Consider the following 22,303-nt stretch of genomic DNA (forward strand, 5'->3'; position numbering starts at 1 on the left):
ATGTGAGGCAGGTCTATAAGGTTAGGACGGTGATAGTTTGCAGTCTTTTAAGCTGCTCTGACGCCAGTTAGGCATCTGCGCAAAAATAAAACCTGATGTTAAAAAGAGAGAGCTTAAAAAGGAGCTGTGCTGATCATAGAAATTGCACCTGCTGAGAATGGGCACTGTCCTCTCCAAAAAACTGACAGCCCTAGATGTTTGTTCAATCCGCTTAAAAGGACCCATGTTTGTGTAATCTTCTTATACGAAGAACAAAAAGGAAGTGTTCGAAAATGCTTGAATTTGTCTGCTCTTAATGTCCTCCTACAAACAGTCAACGTAGATTTCTTTTAACCTTAAAAACACTCTTCAGCTCCACCTGAATGAAAATGATAGGGGGCTTTTTAATCAGTGGCACAGAAAGTACTCAAACATTTTACTTGAGTAAAAGTAGCCATGCCACAGTGTTAGTTGTGCATTTAAACTGAAATAAATTCAGTACAATTTGGAAAATACAGGAAAGGAAAGAGATATGTTGCCATATTTTGATTATTATGTTCACATAAGAAAAACTCTAATGTAGATCGCTGGATTGCACTTGATTTAGAGTACTTGATTTCTTGACGTCTTTAACCGAAGGGGTAGAAGATCAGAGAACATTTATTGACACATTTTGTTATGAGGATTTCATGGTATCAGTGTCACCTGCTGGGGGGAAAACATGAGTTGTTGTATCTTCTTCGAATTAAATTGTTCCAGAAGGCTTTCTGTCCTTTTCTCTATTGATTTAAGCTCACCCCTTTTCTATAGGTTTGTTTTATGGGAGATCATAGAGGTGAGCAGCTGATGAACATGGATTTTGAATCTCTTGGGTTAGATTTAAAAACCAGAATGAAAGTCTGTGAAACCAGCTCTCTGCCTCCATCAATGTCTTTGAATGGGAAGGAGATTATCCATTTAATCTCTTAATCGTGCGTACTGTATACATAGCTGGTCCTGTGCCTAAAACCCCATCCTGATCAGATCACAGCCGCCGTTTGCGATGTTTCCATCTAGCCCACAGACTATTTCAGGTGAACACCAACTCTGTTTCACATGATCCTCTCCAACTGTCAGCATATTACACCCTTGGTGCCCTGTTAAAATGAAACCCAGACCAATGGTGCATAAAATGGAATGTGGAAATATGTAGATTTTAAAGTACAGCTTTTTAAAAATCCCTCATTCCCACAAATGTATTCAGAATAAAGGCAGCTGTTTCATAACATGAATTAGGTTACTGTACATTTTGCGCAGTATATTTTCCCCAAAAGTAGGAATTAATAATGAAGATGCTTTTTGGCCTGAAATTGCTATTCAAACAATTATGTACTTAGTTTCTTCCAACAAATGCATTCCACATTATTGTTTTGCCTCATAGCAAAGCACCTAAAAGACTAAAACCTTTCATTCCAGCAAAGGCCGCTATTGGTCACCGTCAATAAAAGCATAAAAGCATTTATTTCCCACGTTTGTCAAATTAACAGCATACTCCATCTCCCATAGGACTTGTAAGGTTCATTAACCTTTCTGTGAAGTGGGACAGGTTTCCAGCAGTTACCATAACCTCTGTCTCGCTCCTGCCTCAATTATAATAGAAGAATTAAACATCCAGCGATTCAAAACAGTAATGCTGCCTCTTAAATCCCTTTGTACCAGCTCTCAGTTGTTAATGACTAAAGACACTGAATGAACTGTGGAGTTATCAACAGATGTAACTGTGGACAGAAGCAAATCAAATGGCTACTCTGCACAGCGAGATTACTGAATATACATGTACAGTTTCTGTTTTGTGGCCAGAATGTACTTTTTCCAAAAACATTTATTGTGTTTTCTAATAGTATGTCGACTTTATGACTTTGGCTTTTTGTGAATAACGCATATTTGGCTTAATTTAATCGAAAGACTGTGTTACCACTGTGCGGAAACAATACGTGACGATTTAATTGTTGTAAATTGTAAGCTGCTTGCCCAAAGTTTTCCTACGAATCTAGACCTCGGCCAACCGCCCCTCCAAAGTCAAAAGAACAACCTGACCTTGAGCTAATTAAATGGTCAATTACACGCCTGTTGATCTCTTTTAATTTCTTAATAATTCCATTAACTGTGTGGGAAAGAGTTAGTTCTCTTGTCCACCTACTCCTCCTTCATCCTCCTCTCCCTCTGACTCCCTTCCTCCTACTTCATGTGCCAGCCCACAAGGTTTTTGATTCTCATTTATTTTGTGTCACTGTTCACAGCTAAAAAAAAAAAAGATGATTTAATTCAGTGCCATGGACTCGTCAGTAAGCTCCAACCTCCTCCTCTGCCCCCCTTACATCTCCCCCGTGCTTTTATGTACTAATCAAATCCAGCACGTGTCTCGACGTATTTGTAGGCCTACCGCTCTATTGTAATTTCTTCATCTACAATCTCCATGGATTTCCAGTCTTGCCGGCAGAAACCAGCGAAGCCATGAAGCGCGGAGGCCTCGTGCTTGTGCGTGCATGTCCTCTGATGCTACTTGTAGGCAAGCTCAGGCTGGGATTTTCCAGTGCCACCCCCGTCAGTGGGAAGCCCTACATGGGGACATGTCAGCGCCTTGTTTGCTTGTTGTGCTGATGAAGCTGGGGGTGGGGCGAGTGGGCAGCCTTGTTCTGGTTCCAGGATTCCCTTCAAATGAGTCAGCCAGCCCCCACTCAAACCGACTGTTACCTTGGGAACTCAAGCTTGGGCTTCCCTCAACAGTACTAAAGTACAGACTCATCAGCACCCATACTTGCTAACACACACGCAGTAGGTGTAAGGGAAGCAGCACCCAGGTTGGATAAAATTAGCTTATTAAAGCTCTCTTTGGCCTGTACTCTGTCCTGTTAGGCCCAATCTGCTCACTGAGTTTGAGATGACCAGCCCAGCACAGCCACTTTGTAATGTGTGCAAATTAGACTGAATAGATGAGTGCGATAATGAGTTTGGGCGGCTAGTTTCTTAAGTCAGTGATTTGAGTAATAGCATCCCACCCTGCTAATGAGCATTACCAAATGAGTGTAGGTTTAGCATGTCACAGTGTGTCAGGTGATTTCAGCGGTGGCTGGAGTTCACTTAATAACTGGACTGTTTATGTTTCCATCTCAGGTTCATTACCGAAGCCCAATGAGTTTCTTTACTGAAGCTATTAGTCCAGCAGGCTATTGTTAAGTGTCTTAATTTGTTCATGCACTGAAGCAGATCAAGGATGACGCCCCCAGTTCCTTTTACCCTCTCCTCCAAATTATATTTTTCTACTAACCATACACCCCAGATTCCATCCCATTCGGTTCAAAAGACACAGCCACAAATACCACTAAAAATGCTTTGACTTAGTACATGTTTTAAAGACATTGTAGCTGTGTGTGACTACTTGGATAACTCTTGATAATTCCATCACTGTAGTATATTTGAATGTATAAGATGAAGTTTACCACTTGTGCATTTTCCTGCATTTTGATGGTGTACAGCTGCCTCACTAACTGTACAAAAATGAGCATAACCCGTATGTTAAAAGTGTCAGCCTTTCAGTACCAGCTCAGCCAATAAGCAAAAGCTGTGCTTATTGGCTGAACATATTGGCAACTCCCAGGTCATGCAGTACTGTGCTTTGTCAAGGCCTGTTAGTGAGCCATCAGCAATATCAATGTATCCAGTCCTAGTTAATAGTGATGTACACTTGGCTTGTAGTGTGCTGTTAGCTATGAAGCTACTCTTCAGCATTAGTTAATTTTTGTTATAATAGAAATCATGAAGCAAAAAGAAACTCTATATACCTGCTGTCTTGCAGCTAGCTCCACAAAGACACAAGCCACGCCAGAGAATATAGTAACCTTTTTTGTGTGCCCACTTTCCACCAGCAAGCTAAAGTTGTTTACCTGAGCTGCTAATGAAGCAATGCTATCCATGTGACAAACACTCTGCACTCACTAGGGCTTATTAAAATAATAGTATCTTGCTGGTTTGCCAGTGGAAAACCTTCAATGTGCAGAACTAGGAAAAGTTCACTGTGCATTATTAGTAACATAACACGTACATCCAGTGTAGCTAAAAACGAGTAGGTTCTGTTGGTTGGTAGAAAGGTGGCTCCTCGTGACGGCTGCGGGGGGAATTGCATGTAAAACACCAGAACACTACCACATGGTAATTAACAAATAATGCACCACACACAAGTGCAAATGCTGAAAACAGCATTAGTCACTCACGTAGTTTGCGTTGTAGGCTCTACAAAGATTCACCATAGAAGTCTAAATCAGACGTTAGGCGGCTTTCCTCCTAACCCTGAATAATCTTTAATGTGCAGTCGTGTTGAGGGATCCTTAAAGAGCAGTAATGAAATCTTAAGCTGTTATCTTAAGTTGCAGTTACTCTACTGGAAATACTCTGTGTATACAGAGCATGCAGGCAACGGAAAACATGAAGCCCACTCACTAGTGGGGAATGCACTAGACTGTCCATTAAGTCCAGGAAAATTTTAGGCATGCTTTGCTTATGTGATAACAGCTTAGTGATAGGTGCCTCAGGTGGGCTAAATAGTAGCAGGAGTTCACAGTTGAATCTGTAAATTCTTCTGGCCAATACCTGTTGTCTTTTAGGCCACCAGATTTACAGCAATATGTGAAATTGCTCAATTATATCAGCCTCCGACTTCTTCGGAGGCTCAGCAGTCACTGTTGTGCTGATTAGGAGGATTGGCACAGTCACAACACATGGGTGAGATGACAAACCAGTTACACGTCAGCCCGATTAAATCCTGAGTGGTACCCCAGACTGTAACACATAGTGGCTTTTAGTTTTCTCCGTTGTTAGCCAAAGTTTATGAAGCCAGATCAACCATAATCCCAAATGTGTGGCTGTAGAATACTTGCTTGGTGCCATCGTCCTAAAACTGAAGTAAAGACGAGGAAAAGCAAGAGTGTACCGCAAGTGTTCCTTCTTCTAGTTTAAAGTTTGGCATGGGGCCTGGACAGGTTTGGCAAGGATGAAGTAACCCATCTGAGATGAAGTAACAACCTTTAGAAAACTGGCAACTTTTTCCACAGTGCTCACAAACTGTTGGCTGGCTGTCAGTTTTTGCTAAGCTTTTGGTGCCCAGTATTGATCATATCTGAGCTTTTATGCAGGAGAATGACACTTACATGGCCATAAACATGGCGTCACAGTTGGTGGCCAAAGTTGGCGGCTGAAAGATTGTTTCCACATCCTATCTGAGGATCAGGTCATTAAAAGGTGTCATGCATGCAGCTGTTTATGTGTTGTAATCATCCAGTATCGCTGCTCAGGGCAAAAACTAAAACGGGGATTTCGAGGAAACCTTTTCAGCATGAGTAGAGATACCGGAGAAACCCCTGTGGTGTAAAAGAAGTGGCACACGCCACAAGTTTGAACTCGACTGATGGGAATGTCTGCTATGCTGATAAAGACAACAGCGTGCATAGGAGAGCCTGCCTTTGACTGGGTCACTGCTCCTATAGTTCCTGTGCATTTTGGGACATAAAAGAAAGGGGGTGGGGGCTGAATCCAGACTCACAAAATATTCTAATTTACTGCATAATTTTTTACTGTTTTGTAAGCAAAATGTTGTATACTTTGCCTAAACTCTGAATAATTTTGAACATAAATTTGGTGCTTTTTCCATTTATATCTGGATTACACGTTCTGTAGTTGAGCAATGATGCGATTTTTCTGTGTTTAACCTGTAAACCGTGAGGTTCCTTGTGAGGCAAGGACTTTTAATTCACAATAACCCTGCAAATGAATGGGCTGATTACTGAGGCGAAGATGAGGAGGTAGTCATAAGCACTTGGCTTGAGTGGAATCGGCAAGGGAGGGTGGAGGGGAGGGGTGGCGGTGGCAGTACAAGTCCAGCCTCAGAAATAGAGCTGTGAACACCATCTGTCATGCTCTCTCTCCCCGTCTGTTAGCCTGACTGCAAGTAAAAGGGAGAATGATGCTCTCAGAACTGCATTAGAAGGACGTGGGTGCTGATTGTCGTAGGTGTGGGTTTACAGGGTGTGCAAGGGAGGGGGAAGTGGTGGATATACAAGGAGGTGCATGAGTAACTCTTGCTGACAAAGGGAAGCACTCACCCACATAGAGAAGGAGAAGAGTTGTTGGGCAAGCGGGTATTCCTGCTGAAACCGCACCCCTGCACCCACCCACCGCCTCTTTGTGGACTCCTACCTATCGGCTCGTGTCGGAGGATTCCTAGCGGAAGTTATGTAGACACATTATACAAACACACTGCTCATCTACTGCCCTAAGATCAAGAGAAGTTAGAAATTCATGTATAGCATTAAGCTCACTTTCATAAAGTGACACATCTCACCTTGTTTCACCATTTTCAGACAAAGCGGAGATGCGCCTGGGGTCCCATCTACTATCTTTTTTAAGAATTTCATGATGGTAATAATACCGCTATCAAGTCTGAACTAATTCTGATTCATTTTATGGATTGAGATAAATTTGCTGGTTGGTGGTTAGCGTGTCAGGCTTTTACGTGACCCACAGAAAAAGCTCTGCCGCATGCCTTTTTCTAGATTATCAGAAATTATTCATTGCTCATAATGTGTAGGTTGTTTGGGATCCTTTCTGCCTTTGTTTGAGTCAGAGTGTGAAATAGTCAGTAAAACATGAAGGCAAGCAACGCCACGATGAATGTAACACCACAGCTGGGCGCACATAAGTTAGACGTGACTGGCTCCTACATTTAACGAGCCGAGACGAGTGACAAAACAAATATTTAGTAAATGCTGTTTCTTTAAGATCTGGAAACGAACTCTGGATTATAACTTAATGATATTTCATATGTGTTTAAACTGTGTAATGAATATAGATGTTGATATTTGTATGATTGGCCGTGATTGGCCTTCGCGGGTGGCTCAGAGGTCGGGGTCAGCTTTACAACAGCTTGCAGGGACACTGTCTTTTTAAGGGCAACCTCCAAGGGCGTGCGTTTCCTGCTCTAGTGTCTTGAACTCAGGCCTTCCATTTCAAAGGGGGTTCCCCCTGTTCACTGCGTGGCCTCGCTCTCACAAACATATCAAGAAACAAAAATACTTAGCTTAAATTAAGACAAGTGGTAAATTTCTTTTTTACCAGTGCACGTGCCACCAGCAGAATATTATGTTGTTTGGATTCACCTTTATGATAAGAGTGGCACAAAAGAGATCCACCTTGAACAACACAAAAACCAAATCTGCCCCATTTAGGCGTCAAATCTCCAATCCCACTGCTGCTCCTTGTTCACTGTTTTTAGTGCATACCAGGAGATATTTAGTTAGTCTCCCCTCGATAGACTTAAACACCCTCGTGCATCGGCATAAATCACATTGACACTTTCAGTTTTTATCTCTGTTAGTAGCTGGTGTTCCCACATTGCTCAGTGTGTGATTCACTATCACAGCTTAAATGGGTATTCCCCTCAAATGAGGATACGAGACATATGCATTGCTTATAATATCTCCCAAATAACTCGAGTCTTTTTACTGGTGAGTTAACTCAGTCTGGGTAATCCATGAAATGCTTTGTTTGTTTCATTATAGTTTCTAAAGAGAAGAACTTAAATTGTTTCTTGGTGAAAGAGTTTGGAGCATTAAAATTCAGGAATTCGTAATATTTGACTTTACAGTGATTATTTAAAAAATTCATAGCATAGATTAAACAAGAAACAAGAAATAATTGTTATTCTGCTGAGTACAGTTATCAGAAGTGGACTGTGGTCTTACATGGTCACCAACTATACTCAAGTCGACATTTTAAACACTCAAAGTGTGCCAATAACAATGTCCCTCACACCATTACACCATTACACCATTACACCACCAGCCCAAACCATTGATACATGCAGGATGGATCCATGCTTTCATGTTTACGCCAAATTCAAACCTTACTGAGTATGTCGCAGCAGAATCTAATCTTAGACCAGACAGTGGACAATTTTGGAAACAGAAGATTTAGGCAGTACCGTAGCTGCAGTTTCCTGCTCTTAACTGGCAGGAGATGCATTCATTGTGGTCATCTACCACTGTAGCCCATCTACTTCAAGGTTTGACGTGTTGTGTATTCAAAGATGCTCTTCTGCATACTTTGGTTGTAACCAGCGGGCATTTGAGTTACTATTACCTTCCAATCAGCTCAAAGCAGTCTGGCCATTCTCCTCTGACCTCCTGTACGAGCAACGCATTTTCACTCAGACAACTGCCGGCAGATATTCTCTGTAAACCCTAGAGATGGCTGTGTGGGAAAATCCCAGTATATCAGCAGTTTCTGAAATACTCAAACCATCCGGTCTGCCGCCAACAACTGTGACACATTTAAAGTCACTTAAGTCACCTTTCATCCCTTCTGTGATGCTCACTTTGAACTTCAGCAAGTCGTCTATTTCCTGACTTGATTGACTGATTAGATATTTACTTCAATGAGCATACAGTACTATGAATATATGTGTTGGTATGAAACTTTAATACCCATCACCATGTTTTTTATGCATGGTGAGCAGTGCATTACTGCATTATGAACAGAAAGCTTGGTGGTATCTGTGTTTTAAGTGCAGTGAATGAGCATAGAAGAATCTCACGAACACAGACATTTAAAATGTAAATGAGAAAATACTTACAGGGAAACAGTGGTAATGTTTGTCTTGCATAGAGAATGAAGCTGTTTCTAGTGTCTTTCAACTTTCAGCTGCTGAAATAGCACAACAGTTAAAACACTGACATATTAGCCGTGAGTACTCCATTAGGCTTTTTTTTCTTTATTTTGTAAAGATCCTGATTTTAATGTTCTGCTGGTTTTCTACACAGCGCTTCAATCTGAGCTCATTTCTTACATGAACAGCTAATGATAGAAGATCTATGTTTGAATGTTTTCAATGAATAAGCTGCGTTTTTCACATTGGCTTTATGGTCGAGCATATAGAAAATAGCTGAAAACAACTGTTTTCTCTGACATCTGCATTATGCAATGTGTCTTTTATCTTCAGCTTGAGGTCAAAAAAAAACAAGCCAAAAATACAACTGCTGGTGAACATAGATTTTGTACAGCAAAAGCGTTGCACTGTTTATTCCCTGGGCATGTTTTTGAGGAAACTGTATTTTTTAAGAGAAAGGAAGAAGTTTATAGTGTTAATATACAATTTATGTGTATATGTTAGAGTGGAAAATATATCATCAAGCCCTTTATTACACAGTCATTAAACCATTTCTTCTAATATCTATGTTTTACTTATAGATCTGTGTTATAGATCAAGTCACCTAGAGTCATTTACTCCATTTACCTTTCTAGAAATTACCTGACAAATTTAACCTGCTAGATCCCCGTAGTGCAAAGTCAGTGTGAAGTCCATGTGTTAATAGTGCAGGTAACAGCCTGGGGATCATGTGTCCTTGCAGTTAAATGCAGACAGCTCCCTCTTCTAAACGAACCGGAGCATTTCAAGTTGTGAGACTGCAGCTGAGGCAGACTATCTCCTGCTGCGTGCTACTGTTAGAAAGGGCAACTCCAAACGATGTCCCGACCTGACTCCTGTGACTTATTTCAGAGTTTAGGTGTGAAAACAGCTTCAGTGTATAAAGTCTTGGATATCGTGCCTCAGAGTATCTTGATGTCTTAGGTTATCTCGGTTAGTAAAGTAATATTATGCTTATTTTCACTACAGAAGGGGTTTTTTTCTATAAATGTTACAGATTTATAAGCAGCATTCAAATTCTCTTGGCATACTAGTGAATCTCAGTCTTGGATTCTTTCTTCATCAACAATCAGATGAATCACTCACAGATTTTTCATGGGTGGGGTTAATACGAAAATCATTTTATGCTTAAAGTTTTTAGTCTGATTAAACTGTTCCACGGTCCAGCCTGATGATTGTCTTTTGAATTTTCAGTATTTTTTTCCACAACTTCAAAAGATCCAAATGTTTTTTTGTTTTTATTATCATAAATACTGCAAGGATAACATGCTACACATACCCATACCTTAAAATGGGCGTTTCTTCATAAAGGTTATTAACACAGATCGTGGCTGTCATTCAGCGATGCCAACTTGTCATGTTTGGCGTCACACCCCACAACCAAGTCCCTGAGGGAGGCCGCCCCCCATGTGAGATTGCCCTGTGGGTCACAGTGAGTAAGTGCGTCACTCCCCAGTGAACATTAGGATCAGCAACCCCAGCACGGCCCTGTTCGGTCACAGCGACTGTGATAGCAGCTCTGCTCCGTACAGATTAATCACTCCAACCCTTAAACTACTTTTGTGATTTTTTTTTTGATTTTTTTTTTTGATTTCTTGTGAATAATAATATATGTGATTGTGTGTTAGATCGGCATATTATTGACTCCGCATATTATTGACTTCTTTTATTATTTGGCTAAATTTCAATATTTTATTCATTTGCTGTTGTTTATACACTATGTATTATAATGAAATTAAAAGGGCACAGGGTGCCTGGGAGGATGAGCGAGAACTGAGCATTAAGATGTGGGAAAATGTTGCACGTTCAAATGTTGACTACCTGTTGCTATGGCAATGGGTTTGGATTCTGCAGGCTGCAGGACACTTGCTATTTCTAAATAAAGCTTTTTTTTTTTCTCACCGATCGGTGGATGAAGATACTCACATTTGAAACTAATCTTCTGAATTTGATCAGTCTGTGTAAACACTCCAATGCTTGCTGTTATTTTTAAAGAGAGGTTACAGGATTATAGATAAGAGCATATGCACGATACAGAATGCATGCTTTAAATCTGCTGAAAGAGTGAATTACTATTTGAAACTGATAGTAATATGCTAAGGTCGTTTGTGCATCTCAGTCATTCTGACATAGACCTGCACACTCTGTGTGCTTATAACTGTAGTTTTAGCATTTTAATTGGCATTATGAACCGTTATCATCCTCAAAGTACATTTCATCTGCTGCGAGGTGACAGCTGCAGTCTTCAAGAAGCAAAGAGAGAAGTCAAACTATGGTTGGTCTGCTTTAAATAGTCCCCTGTCCCACGTATGAGTAAATAGCAAAATAAAGCTTTTAATTTACTTGTCAAGAAACCTGGATAGGCATTGAAAGTGTTTATTAGTGTCCTCGAAAAGATGTCGTTCCAACAGTTGGATGCATTTATCCTCTTCAAAACATATATCATAATCATAATCTGGATGCACCATTCCCAAGATGAAAATTAAAACATTATTTCTGTTTTTATCCTTCTGCTTTACCTTCTTCTGCTCTGGGCTGCTGTCCTACTACAGTTTTTATTCTCTGTGGATATGTGTTCTTATTAAACTGGAACTTGAATTTCAAGCTGAGATTGGGGGGGAAAGCAGCTTGGTCCTGCCTGTCTTTTGTCCTTGGTGCTGCTTGTTAACGCAGTACCCCCGTCAGCCTGTAGGGGGAGCCTGTGCGTGGCAAAAAGAGGACAGAAATAGGTGCTGAGACCACATACTCCAGTCTGTGATGGGGACTTCCACGCTTACCTCAAGTGGGTTTTGGGCCATTTCACAGACAGCATATTTAGTCCTTTTCCACCCACTCAAGGATGCAGCCGTCTTGCAGTAAATAGCCAAGTATATTAAACAAACATGCCTGTGTGCAATTTGCAGTGTGAAGTGCCTGACTGTGTGCTTCCTGGGGCTGAGGGAGTTTAACCTGACAAATATACAGCAGAAAATGCTTATGAAAATATCTGCACTTCACATTGGGTTACATGATATCTGTTTCTAGGCAACAAGAAGTTAATATACAATTAATAATATGGGAAATTGGAAATCTTCTCAGTAGTTTAATTTGCTTGGGAACTGTCTTTTGTCTGAAAATTGTCTCTTGTATTCTGATATTAAAATACCTGGTCTTTTATATATTTAATTTTGACATACTTTAACCTGCAGTGTGGATGCAAGCTTGTACTGGAGCTTTTTTTCCCCCAATAATCGCCAAATATTTCACTGTTTATTGGATCTCGAGCTTGCTGTTACTTCAGCAGGATACAGTCTACTAGCATTGGCTTGAAATAAATTAAATGGCCAGCCTTTGTGGTTATAAAGACTGGACTAATTGAATGTAGAACATTTGCCTATGGGAGCATAAATCTGAAAGAAGAGCAGCCTGTGCTTGCTGTCTGTTTTGTCTTTCTTATCAAATCTTTGCTATCGCTGGGTTTGTCACAAAACAAACAGGCTGTGCTTCATAATTTGCCCGGCTAACTTTTGTGTTTTAAATTCCAGGGCAGTGCACTCAAGGAAGGACAAATAGAAGGAACATCCCTCACTGGTAAGTAAGATCTTCTATTGACTATTCGTTGTGTAACCTTGGCTTCATTACTCCCAGGTTTAGTTTAATTCCAGAAAGTTGATCTGACTCATTGATTGTGTGTAGGCTGTGCAATTTGCTCTGGTATATATTATATATAATTAGTTGGAATAATTCCATATTATTGTTTGGACTTGTAGATTTAAGTCTTACTATAATTTATGCTAAAGTATTTCAGTATTTTTGTATCACTTGGAGGAATTTAACATTTTTCCTGTATAACCTTTAAGTCACTCTTTCGTGACCCCTCTCCTCAGAGTAATTTTAATTCCTTCCCACTATTGTGAATTTAAAGGGCTTAAAAAGTGCACCAGTACTCGCATACACACACAGAGATGCACACGCCGCCATCATCCTCCCCCGTGGAGCTGGTTATGTTTACTGTCTTGCAGTGTTGGTGATGATTAAAGAGGATTTATCCAAAGAAAATCTGTAGCCAGTTTATTACCCACAACCCAGACTGACTAAAGAATTCTCAGAATTCAGAGTTAACGATTTTTATGGCCGTACAGCTCCCTTTGGTTTAAATAATCCACGTGGATTTTGCTGTACAACAAAAAGAATTGGGATGTCAAAGATTTAGCACACACTTACAGTCAATTGTTATAAAATGCCAGTCCCCACTCTCAGCTCTCCTGATTCTGATTCTTTGGTTTTTCGTACAGATTATAAGCCGCCAACCCCGCCATCGAACTCTGGTTTTCACCGCTACCAGTTCATGTTGTTCGAGCAGCCTCCAGACGCGTCTGTGTCACTCACGGAGCAGGAGGAGGCATCCCGGGGTAATAACTCCACTCACCAGCTTCTTCAGTCTGCTACATTGTTTTCCCACTGCAGTATCATCTATCATATACCAACAGTGGCTGGTTGCCAGCATCTATCTGTTGAATCAGCAATGAAAGTTTACAGCAAGGAATTGAAACCTAACAGTTCCTCTCACATTATAGGTTTTTGTGGTTTTTGGGAAAGTATTTTTGGAACAGACAATAAGAAGCCACGTCATTTTACAATATTCATTTCCTTTAGAGGGAGTACTCCTTAATTTAGGGTGTAATATTTCCACATTAGGCTCTGCAACTCCTGAAATATCTGTGTTGATTGAGTACGTTTTACTATAAACTTGATCTTTGTTAGTGTTGCGATTCACTGTGCTGCCTTTGTTTCATAAAGACCCATGTCATTCTGCATAATTCACAATTAAGATGCTTTAATCAAAGCATTCGGAGTTGCTTTAGGAAGATAATTTTCTCCAAATGCTTGAACTTAACAAGGGAAATGTTAATGAGGTTAGTGAGTAAGTCTGCTGCAGCGTTAATGCCTGCGGGGTCAAGACAAGTATTATTGGCTCCCACGCACACCTGCACGAGTCTGCCTGACCACGTCTTGTTAACCTCCGCCAAACCTAAAAGGCCCATCAACTACGTCACATGCTTCCACGTGAAAGGTCGTTTTAGTTTGATGATATTATATCCATACATCCTTTGATTCAACCTTGTTTGTCTTGCAGAGGTATTGTTTTGTTTACGCTTTTGGATTTATTTCTTTTTTTTCGTACTTTTCCATCCCCCTGAAGTCTGTGTGGGAAGGTGGGCTGTAGCACTTGGATGCACAGTACAGCACCTCACAGGAGGCGTGTCTATCTGTCTATTCGAGTCAGGTCACAGCCGGTGATTTGAGGGGAGATCAGGGTGGTTTGAGACTTCAAGCGCTGCGGCCGTGAATAAGTGGAGCTGCCAGTCTCGGCTGTTTGAAGTTTTGACAGCTTTGTCAGCAAACAATCCGGGCACATTAGGCTGAGGTCTGTTTGATGTTGAAACCTTTGGAAAAAGAAGTGTCAAAAGAGATATAGTTTGTAGTATGTTACTTATTCGGCGCACTTTGGGGAGGTTGCGATGAACTCTTGCCGCATCGTTGGGGCATTCGCGATGTCACAGCTGGTTAAGCTGAAGTAATACTAGCATGAATAATAGTTTACTATTTAGAATATTTTTAATGTATTCTTGTGCAAAATAAACTGCTCTCACACAGAAGTTGCCCACTCGTTATGAAGCATTTGAACTGAGTGGATCCACCCATCCTTAATCGAGTGGATGAGCGTAACTCCCGCTGTAAGACTTCCTCTCTCCTGCTAGCTGCTCTGTCGATACAAGGGAAATGAAATTAAAAAAATTCTCCCGGATAATCACGCGCTTCATTTGATGGGTCAGTTCTGGACACAATAATATGTCAAGAGAATAGATAATTGACAATAGTGTTTTACACATTAAGAATGTGGTGTATGAGCAGAAACAAAACATGTGGGATATTTCAGGCCCTATTCTCTGGTTTACCTGCTTCCTTATTTTTGCCCAATTGTCCCGGAGCTCGTTAATCCCGCACGGAGAAGAGGAACGGAGGGAATCCCATGCCTCCCCACCTCCTCCGTTAAGTATGTTCACTTATTAGCGTCTGTCCTCCCTCCATGTGGTATGACACAGAGAGAATTTTTCATAGCCCATGACATTAATTGATGTGATTTGCGAAGGGAGAGCATTTAGCCGTGGGTGGAAGACTCCTAATGATCGTTTTCCACTTCCAGTAGTGCAGTCATTGACTCAATTTCATCTCAGATTTTTTCTCTGTTTTCTTTTCATCTCTGGCCATCACTTTACTAATAAAGGGGGTGAACAATTAGAGGTGGAGCAGGGCTGTTGCGAGGAGCCGTGGGAGTCGGCAGTGCCTCCTGCGTTAAGGTTATGAATGTGGGTCATTGAACTGATGGGGACAGCTGGTTTGTTACACAAGGAACTACAGGGGGGCTGCGCTCTTGGCATGGGGCACAGGGGCGTCATCGTAGGGAATCCCCATTGCTCTGGCTGTCCCTGACTGGAGGCTGCCCCCGTGCCAGGGTTGGGGAGGGGGGCAGCCGTGGGCACTCAGACCCTTGTGATACTTGTCAGCCACTTGGCAAGCCCTTAATATGTCCTGCTACTGTTTGGTGCCGACGAGTCAGTTTGTCAAGGGAAACAGTGTTACAATGCCGGGAGGGAAACCCCAAGGCCTCGAGAGAAGCCTTGGGGTGATGTTTCAGCCTACACGTTAGTTTGCACATACGCTGTTCGCGCGTCGAGCATTCCACGTCCTGACTTGAAGCTCAGCAGCTGGTATCGACTGATCAGAAGCAAAAACTATGATGAGTAAAAAAGAGAAGATAAGAATGAAAAAAAAAATTGGCCATGTGTTCTGTATTATTTTTTTTTTGTCCCTGATAAATTGTTGGGAAGGCGACAGTCACGTCATGCGAATGAATGGCTCACAGTGGCGTTAGCTGCTGGATCGTACACATTGCCTATCTTGCTTCCTAGAGCCCCTACTGCCAGCTCAGCACACTCCACAGTAATTGAAGCCATTTGCAATGTTGCAGTGTGGTAATGGGCAGATCCATGTCTACCACCCACCCACAGCCTCTACCATTAATCAGAGCTGCGTGGAGTCAAGAGAGCCAGGATTTGGTTGCTACAGCAGGCCTGAGTTTCAGCCAGGAGTCGGCTGCCTTAAAGGAACACTTTAACGTGTTGAATTTTGGCTGGTTGTGTTTTTTCTATGTGTCTTTTTTTTTTTTTTTTTACAGAGTCTTGACAGGCTCGGAGTAAAAGTTAAAGTGTCTTGACTTTTCCTCAACTTCCCTTATCCACAAATATCTTTATAGTATTTCTAAAATGGGTTACTTCCAGCTGACACAATATAAGTATAAGTGAAGTAATTTGTTAATGAGTCACTTAGTTGATAATTAAGAAACTCATAAAAATCAGAAAGATATCTGCTGCTTCCAGCTTCTCATAATTTCCTTTGGGATGAGTGAAGAAAACACAGCAATTGATAATGAAAATGAGAGTTGCACACTTTTTTTTAAAAAAGTAATGAGGATTTTGGAGTAATTGAATAAAATCCAATAATGAAATGTAACAATAAAATACAATTTAACAATAAATCTGTGTTGACAGTGTTTCATATATGGACGTTGCCTCAAAGAAGCAGCGGCGTTTAAAGGTGGGAAGCAAAGATTAGTGTCACCAATTCTGCATCTGACCAAATATGAGATATGCTAAGAATCCCTGCTTATCTTCATGAGTTACGGTGTTGATGGACAGCCAGGAAAATGTTGCAGATCAATATGATGTGTCAGCGAAGTTGATCTTTCATTTAGTGGTTTGTATGGGAGTTTTTCAAAATGATCCTATGAATTCTTCAGTTGTGGCCAAAACATGTTTTGGTTGTTTTTTTTGCCAGGTCAAAAAGACCAAATTGTAATTATGAGTCAACATTTGTGCCAAATTTGAAGAAGCACCCTGAAGGTGTTCCAGAGATGATATATTCACGAGAATAGTTGATTATTCCGATAAACTGTTATGAAAAATAATTCTTTGAGTCATTTCTCGAGCAAATGCTAGTCATTATCCGGTCCTGCCTCTCCAGTGTGATGAGCTCTCTCCTCTCCGTTTTATATAATTGGAAACTCAGTATTTCCAGCATAGAGAGAAACAGAGTGGCCAACTATAATTCAACAATTCCCCTCAAGATTGAAGCGCTTTAGCTACTGCTGTGTTTACGGTAAGCTCCGACACACTCACACTGACCCTGTTTAAGCATCCCCGAAGAACTGTTCTGTGTCCGACCCCTGACCTCTGACAGATACAAAGAAATTAAGGTTGCGTTTTGCTTTAGTTATAACTATGAATCCTGCGTGAAGAGCTCTTAGCCTGATATGATTCCTTCGACACTACCACAAAGCAGCATCACTTGGGTTTTTTTAGTATTTCTGAGACACTGTAAGAGGTTTAACAGGGACACCGCCCACACCACTAAATGTAGCAGTTCTGTGTCACCTCACAGCAGTCCTGATCTTTCTGCCATGCCCAGACGTGGAAGCAAGGTGGAAACAAAAGGAGAGGCAGGAAGACTTTAAGATCGCCCTCAGGTCCCACACTATCTGTCCTTTCCATGAACACGCAGATGGGAGAGGCGGAAACGCGTCTCGGCACTACAAACAGGCACCAGCCTATTTTAAGGTCACTTGCGAGTCTAGGCGTTTGCGGGGTACCAGCCAGTGTGATAGCACTAGATATTCTGAATTTGCCTCATTTTGGATTTTGCCCAATGATTGCACAGCTTTAGATGGGATTATGTGGGTAAAGCCTTACAAGCAGCGCCTGGTTTCTACTCTCTGTTTGATCATCATGCTACAATAAAACAATCGCCAGTGTGACATGCTCTATTAGAGGAAATGTTTCCTTGTATTATGGTAGGTTTTTCCCTATGAGTAAGGGTAAGTGAAAGTTTGAATATTAAAGCATGACTGTCATGAGGTTCAACTCTGCCACATGACTCATCAACTATATCCCTATATTGAGGCAAAATAGGGATATAGCTGCCGTCTGTCCCCTCACCCCTTTTTTTTTATTTTTTTTTTTAAGTGGTGTCTCTAAGGGTGTGAGGGACCTTGTTGTGGACATGCAGGGGATCTGCAGAGGCGGTGCATTATCTGTGACTGAAGCACAGACCAGAAGGGGCACTGGAAGCATGCCCTATCATACAGATAGGTCACTTGACTCCATTGCCCTCACTTGATTATCAGAGACCTTTCTCCAGGCAGCTCTCATTCAAGGAGAGGACCTGGCAAGATTCGGGTACTCATCTGCTCATCTCCCAGTTATTATTCATCATTTTCCCCCCACCCGCCCCAGCTGAGCTCAGAACTTGACCCGAAGTTGCGAACACTCTGAGGTGTCAGTCTTAAAAGCTAAATCAAATTGGTGAGAATCGGGGGAAACGGTTGTGTAATTATTAAAACGTATATCAAATATATATACTCGACTTTAAAATTTGATAGGAGCTAGGTGCAGTAATGTCTGCTGGAAAAAGCGTGAAAATTATAACCATGTACAAGACATTTTGTGCTACATGTAAATGAACCCTTCTGATTTGTTTCTGCATTGATGGGGTAGGGGGTGGGTGAGTGCACTTGATGTCTGTGGCACTGGCAAAGCGTATTTCTTCTCCCATATCTCATTCAAAAATGCCGGAGGATACAAATGTGGCTCTCTGATGGTGAAAACAGCTACAGTGAGGGCCTGTAAAGCAGCTGCAGCGAGAGGTCAAAAGCAGTAATTTTTATATTTTTTTTCTATCCAGGCATAGTCAGATTTGACCCCAAACTGTGAGGCCACTCTCTCTACAGATTTGGACTATTTCAATAGTTGGCTTTCTATTCAAAAGATGACTTTCCGACGCTATTCTTGAGCAGCTGTTAATGTAATTACTGCGCATACGGAAATACCAGGATGTCAGTGATTCCCTGGATTACAGAGCAAAGCAGCAAAGCATTGTCTTACGCGCACCCAAACATATGAAGACACAGATAGACAGACATTCGTTCTGCTGTTGAAGTTTGCAAGTTGAAAGCATGCAGGGTTTTCTTTCCCTGGAATGATAATTGTGATTTTTTTTTTCGTCCTTTTTTTGTGTGTTAAGGGAGAGGAAGCTGCAGGGAATCAGCGGTTGTCAAAATCTAAGAAGTGATATTGTCATACCAGCCGGATGGCCGTCTGGTGTTTGTTTAAAAGGGGAGGGAAGAAAAAAAACAGTCCAGGCGATTGAATCATATCTTCTTGCCAATACGTCCTTGCGTTCCCACCTCCATCATTACAGCAACATGTTTTATTTTCAGCAGTGCTGTTCTCAGTGACTCACATCCCAGAGCCATGTGCTGCTCAGTTAGGCCTCAGATGCCCTAAACACAGACCAAGTGGTCATAAGAAATGCTCTTGTAATCCACCGGAGACTCTGCCTAAAATGTACTTTATTTATATACAATATTGCTTATTATCTAACAGATAATAATAATTTATTGAAATCAATCTGAAAACGGTTTCAGATCAGAGTGAAAAGTGAGTACATTTCCCCTCCAAGTGTCTGTAAATACTTATAAATATCTTTGTGTTTGTCTCCCCGCTCCCACAGGTAAATGGGATTTTCAAGCCTTCATCACAAGTTTTGATCTGGGAGAGCCCGTGGCTACTCTTCAGTTTCTCACCCAGAACTACAAAGACTAGAGGATGCTCAGATGCCTGAAATGGAAGAAGAAGAATCTGTCAGTAGACAAATATGAAAGATTTCTCCTCACTTTTACTCTATCAGCAATTACTAAACAGCATACATTCTTCAAGCTTGCACAAGCGAGCCCTCTTTGCCTTTATCTTATCATTACGTTAGAGAGCGAGATTTCCTCTTTGTGTTACACCAGCTGCTTAGGGTTTTGATCTCGGCCCGTATCTCTTGTCACGTGGTACGGAGCAAAGGATTTGGGAGGTAGAATTTAGCTTTACCAGGGGGTTTCTTATTAGTTTCCGAACACTGTCGACAAGAGAAGGAAGACGGCCTGATATCACAACTCTGTGTGGAAAGAGTTGATTCTAATTCAGGGGCGGAAACACGTCAGGGCCAAAAAAAGGAAGTGGGAGGTGAAACCGAGACCGCAACACAGCCGGATGCCGCAGTGGAACTTGAACCAAAATACTCTAGTGACAGGGCAGGGGAGGAGCCACAGGGCCTGTCATGCTCCAAGTGAAAGGAACTTACTGTTTGTGTAATTGTTTATCATATTTCCATTGACCACTGGAAACAATGAGCTGCTTTCATGCGCTTGATTGATTTATCTGAAGTAAAGGCTGCTGTGATCTAAACGTGTCCTTGAGTGTAACTTTGGGACAGCAAACCCAGTTTGAACTTTGCACAGTTGCGTAAGAGCCTCACCTGGCAAGTCTGTAGAGGATGATGCGGATAAACTTTTCAACCCTTTCGCGATGAGATACTTTTCAGACCTCGCAGGTCTTTGTAGAAGGTGGGTCAGAGGACCCCCCACCCCCCACGCCATGAGGAATATCGGTTTCTAACCAGCAACTCTCCTCTGGGAGAGGCTTGTATCAATACCCCAGATGTCTGAAAAAGGCTGGATTTACATCAGTGACTTTGATGTCCTGATGATCAATCTCTAGTTGGTGGTTTCATTGACCTTAATTTGGTGTCTCATCGGTGGGCTAGGCGGGAGTAGGTAATGGAGGTTTTTGTTCCTTTGGTGGTTAAGCCAGCCTTGGTTAAAACCCTTACGCGGCCCCTCCGTGAACTCTGGGAGATCATTGATCAACTTGTCCTGCGTTTGCTTTGTTTGCCTCCCCGACTTAGCATTCAAAGCAGCCAAGTCAACAAACAAAAACAACCATAAGCACACAGTTTGTCAGTGAATCCATTGCTTTTGAATAAATGTTAAGTATCTGTCGGTTTGAAAATTACTCTTGACCTTGATTTACCCATCTTATTTGACTTATGAAATCACATTTTTAACAATTGGCAAGTCGAGTATAATTCCACACTCATTGTGAAGCATGCCAAGTGGGAGAGCATTCTTCCAAAAAACCACCTACTTGAATCCATCAGTACACCACTGAAATGCCAAGATTTGTACTTCCAAATACACTGTGCATTTTTTTCCCTGCTTTATATCTTGGAGATATCCTGCCAAAACAGCTGGGTTTTGCCACTCAGCTTCCTTGAATGTGTTTATTTTTACTCCGAATGTCAGGAGAGTTGAAATATTATGATTAAGAAAAACTGACAGCTGTAGTTCATCGCTGCACAGTATATTGCACTTCTCTGAAAAAGCTTCTCACATCCCCTGATGATATGGGAAAGGCATTTAATATTTTTTTAATTTATTCAAACTTAGATTAATTAAAAGGAATTTGTATAATCAATTCAATTGCCTAACCACCGCTGAGTGATCTAATATGCATGTTTACTTGGAGTCTCCATTCTTCTTTTCTCTTCGCTGCAGAAGTAGATTTATTTCACTGAACTTCATCACTTACTGTGAGCAGTGGCAAAGTGAACTCGACGGCATGATCCGCTCACCATTTTGCACACGTGTTTCTGTGCGTTTAACCTCGACAGAGTGGCATTGTCTTTATATGAATCTCAGTGTGTGTTTTAGCCCACCTGGAAATTTGAGTCCCAATTCTAAAAACAAAAGTTCACGTGATTATCCAGGTTTTTAGGCACTATTGAACACTTGTTTACATTCAACAACAAGGAATCCAGAATTTTAAAATACACCTCTTGACCTCTAAAGATTTTTTGCTGAGGTATCTGTGCTGGCCCTGCTTTCTAAATGCACATTGGTATCCATATTAGTGAAGCTCTACTACAAATGGCAGACTCAATAGGGAGATAACTTAAATACCTTTATGGATGCATGTCTTAAAAATAAAGCTAAAAGCTTATGTATTATATTTTACATTCTCCCCTCAAACTGTACAGAGTGTAACCATTAGACCATTAACCTTAGTGGTTTTACAAAGCCATTTACGATGTGTTTCTCATTCACACACAAGTCCCGAGTTACTGGCATACCATACGAAACAGCCTCGGGTTCAATTCAAGTACACTGGCTTGTGGATCACGCCGGCAACTCTATAATTACTGGAAAATCTTCTCTACAACTGGATCTACAGTACAAGAGAAGTTATGAGGTTAAAAGCAGGTGATTCCTTAATGTACTTTAATTTTACAGGTATGTGTGCAGGATAAAGTTAGCATCAATAAAAGGACTGTTTTAAAAGGACCCTTCGGAATATCAGGTAGTAATTGGACAATGATAGTATCAGGGGGGAAGGTAGAGTTTGTTCTTACTGGGCTATCCTCATCTGCTGCCTGGAAAACAATAATAAGGCACACTAAGGAGACGAGCCTTAAATCTGCATAGGAAGAATATTTCTCTCTAACTTGATTACACTTCTTCCACTGTCCTTTGTGCCAAATTTAAAATTTTACATAGATAGGGGATAATATCTTGATCCTTTTTACCATGTTAAATGTCTGAAACTTGGTATACACTGTTATCTCCAATAGTTTGAAGTTGGAGGCACCTTTATACTACAGACTGTATCT

At 41.3% G+C, this 22,303-nt stretch overlaps 1 protein-coding gene across 2 annotated transcripts in view; it reads left to right on the forward strand.

Moving 5' to 3' along the window:
* The window catches only part of pebp4 (phosphatidylethanolamine binding protein 4), a 53,311-nt gene extending 32,662 nt beyond the window's left edge, over positions 1–20,649 (forward strand). For both annotated transcript variants that reach the window (XM_026186665.1, XM_026186666.1), the window contains 3 exons: positions 12,238–12,283; positions 12,988–13,104; positions 19,322–20,649. In XM_026186665.1, the coding sequence (XP_026042450.1) occupies positions 12,238–12,283; positions 12,988–13,104; positions 19,322–19,413 (255 nt within the window). In that variant the 3' untranslated portion in view covers positions 19,414–20,649. The remainder of the gene's footprint in view (positions 1–12,237; positions 12,284–12,987; positions 13,105–19,321) is intronic.
* Positions 20,650–22,303: the final 1,654 nt, after the last annotated feature.

Source organism: Astatotilapia calliptera, chromosome 12 (genome assembly GCF_900246225.1).
Source record: "Astatotilapia calliptera chromosome 12, fAstCal1.2, whole genome shotgun sequence".
NCBI lineage: Eukaryota > Metazoa > Chordata > Actinopteri > Cichliformes > Cichlidae > Astatotilapia > Astatotilapia calliptera.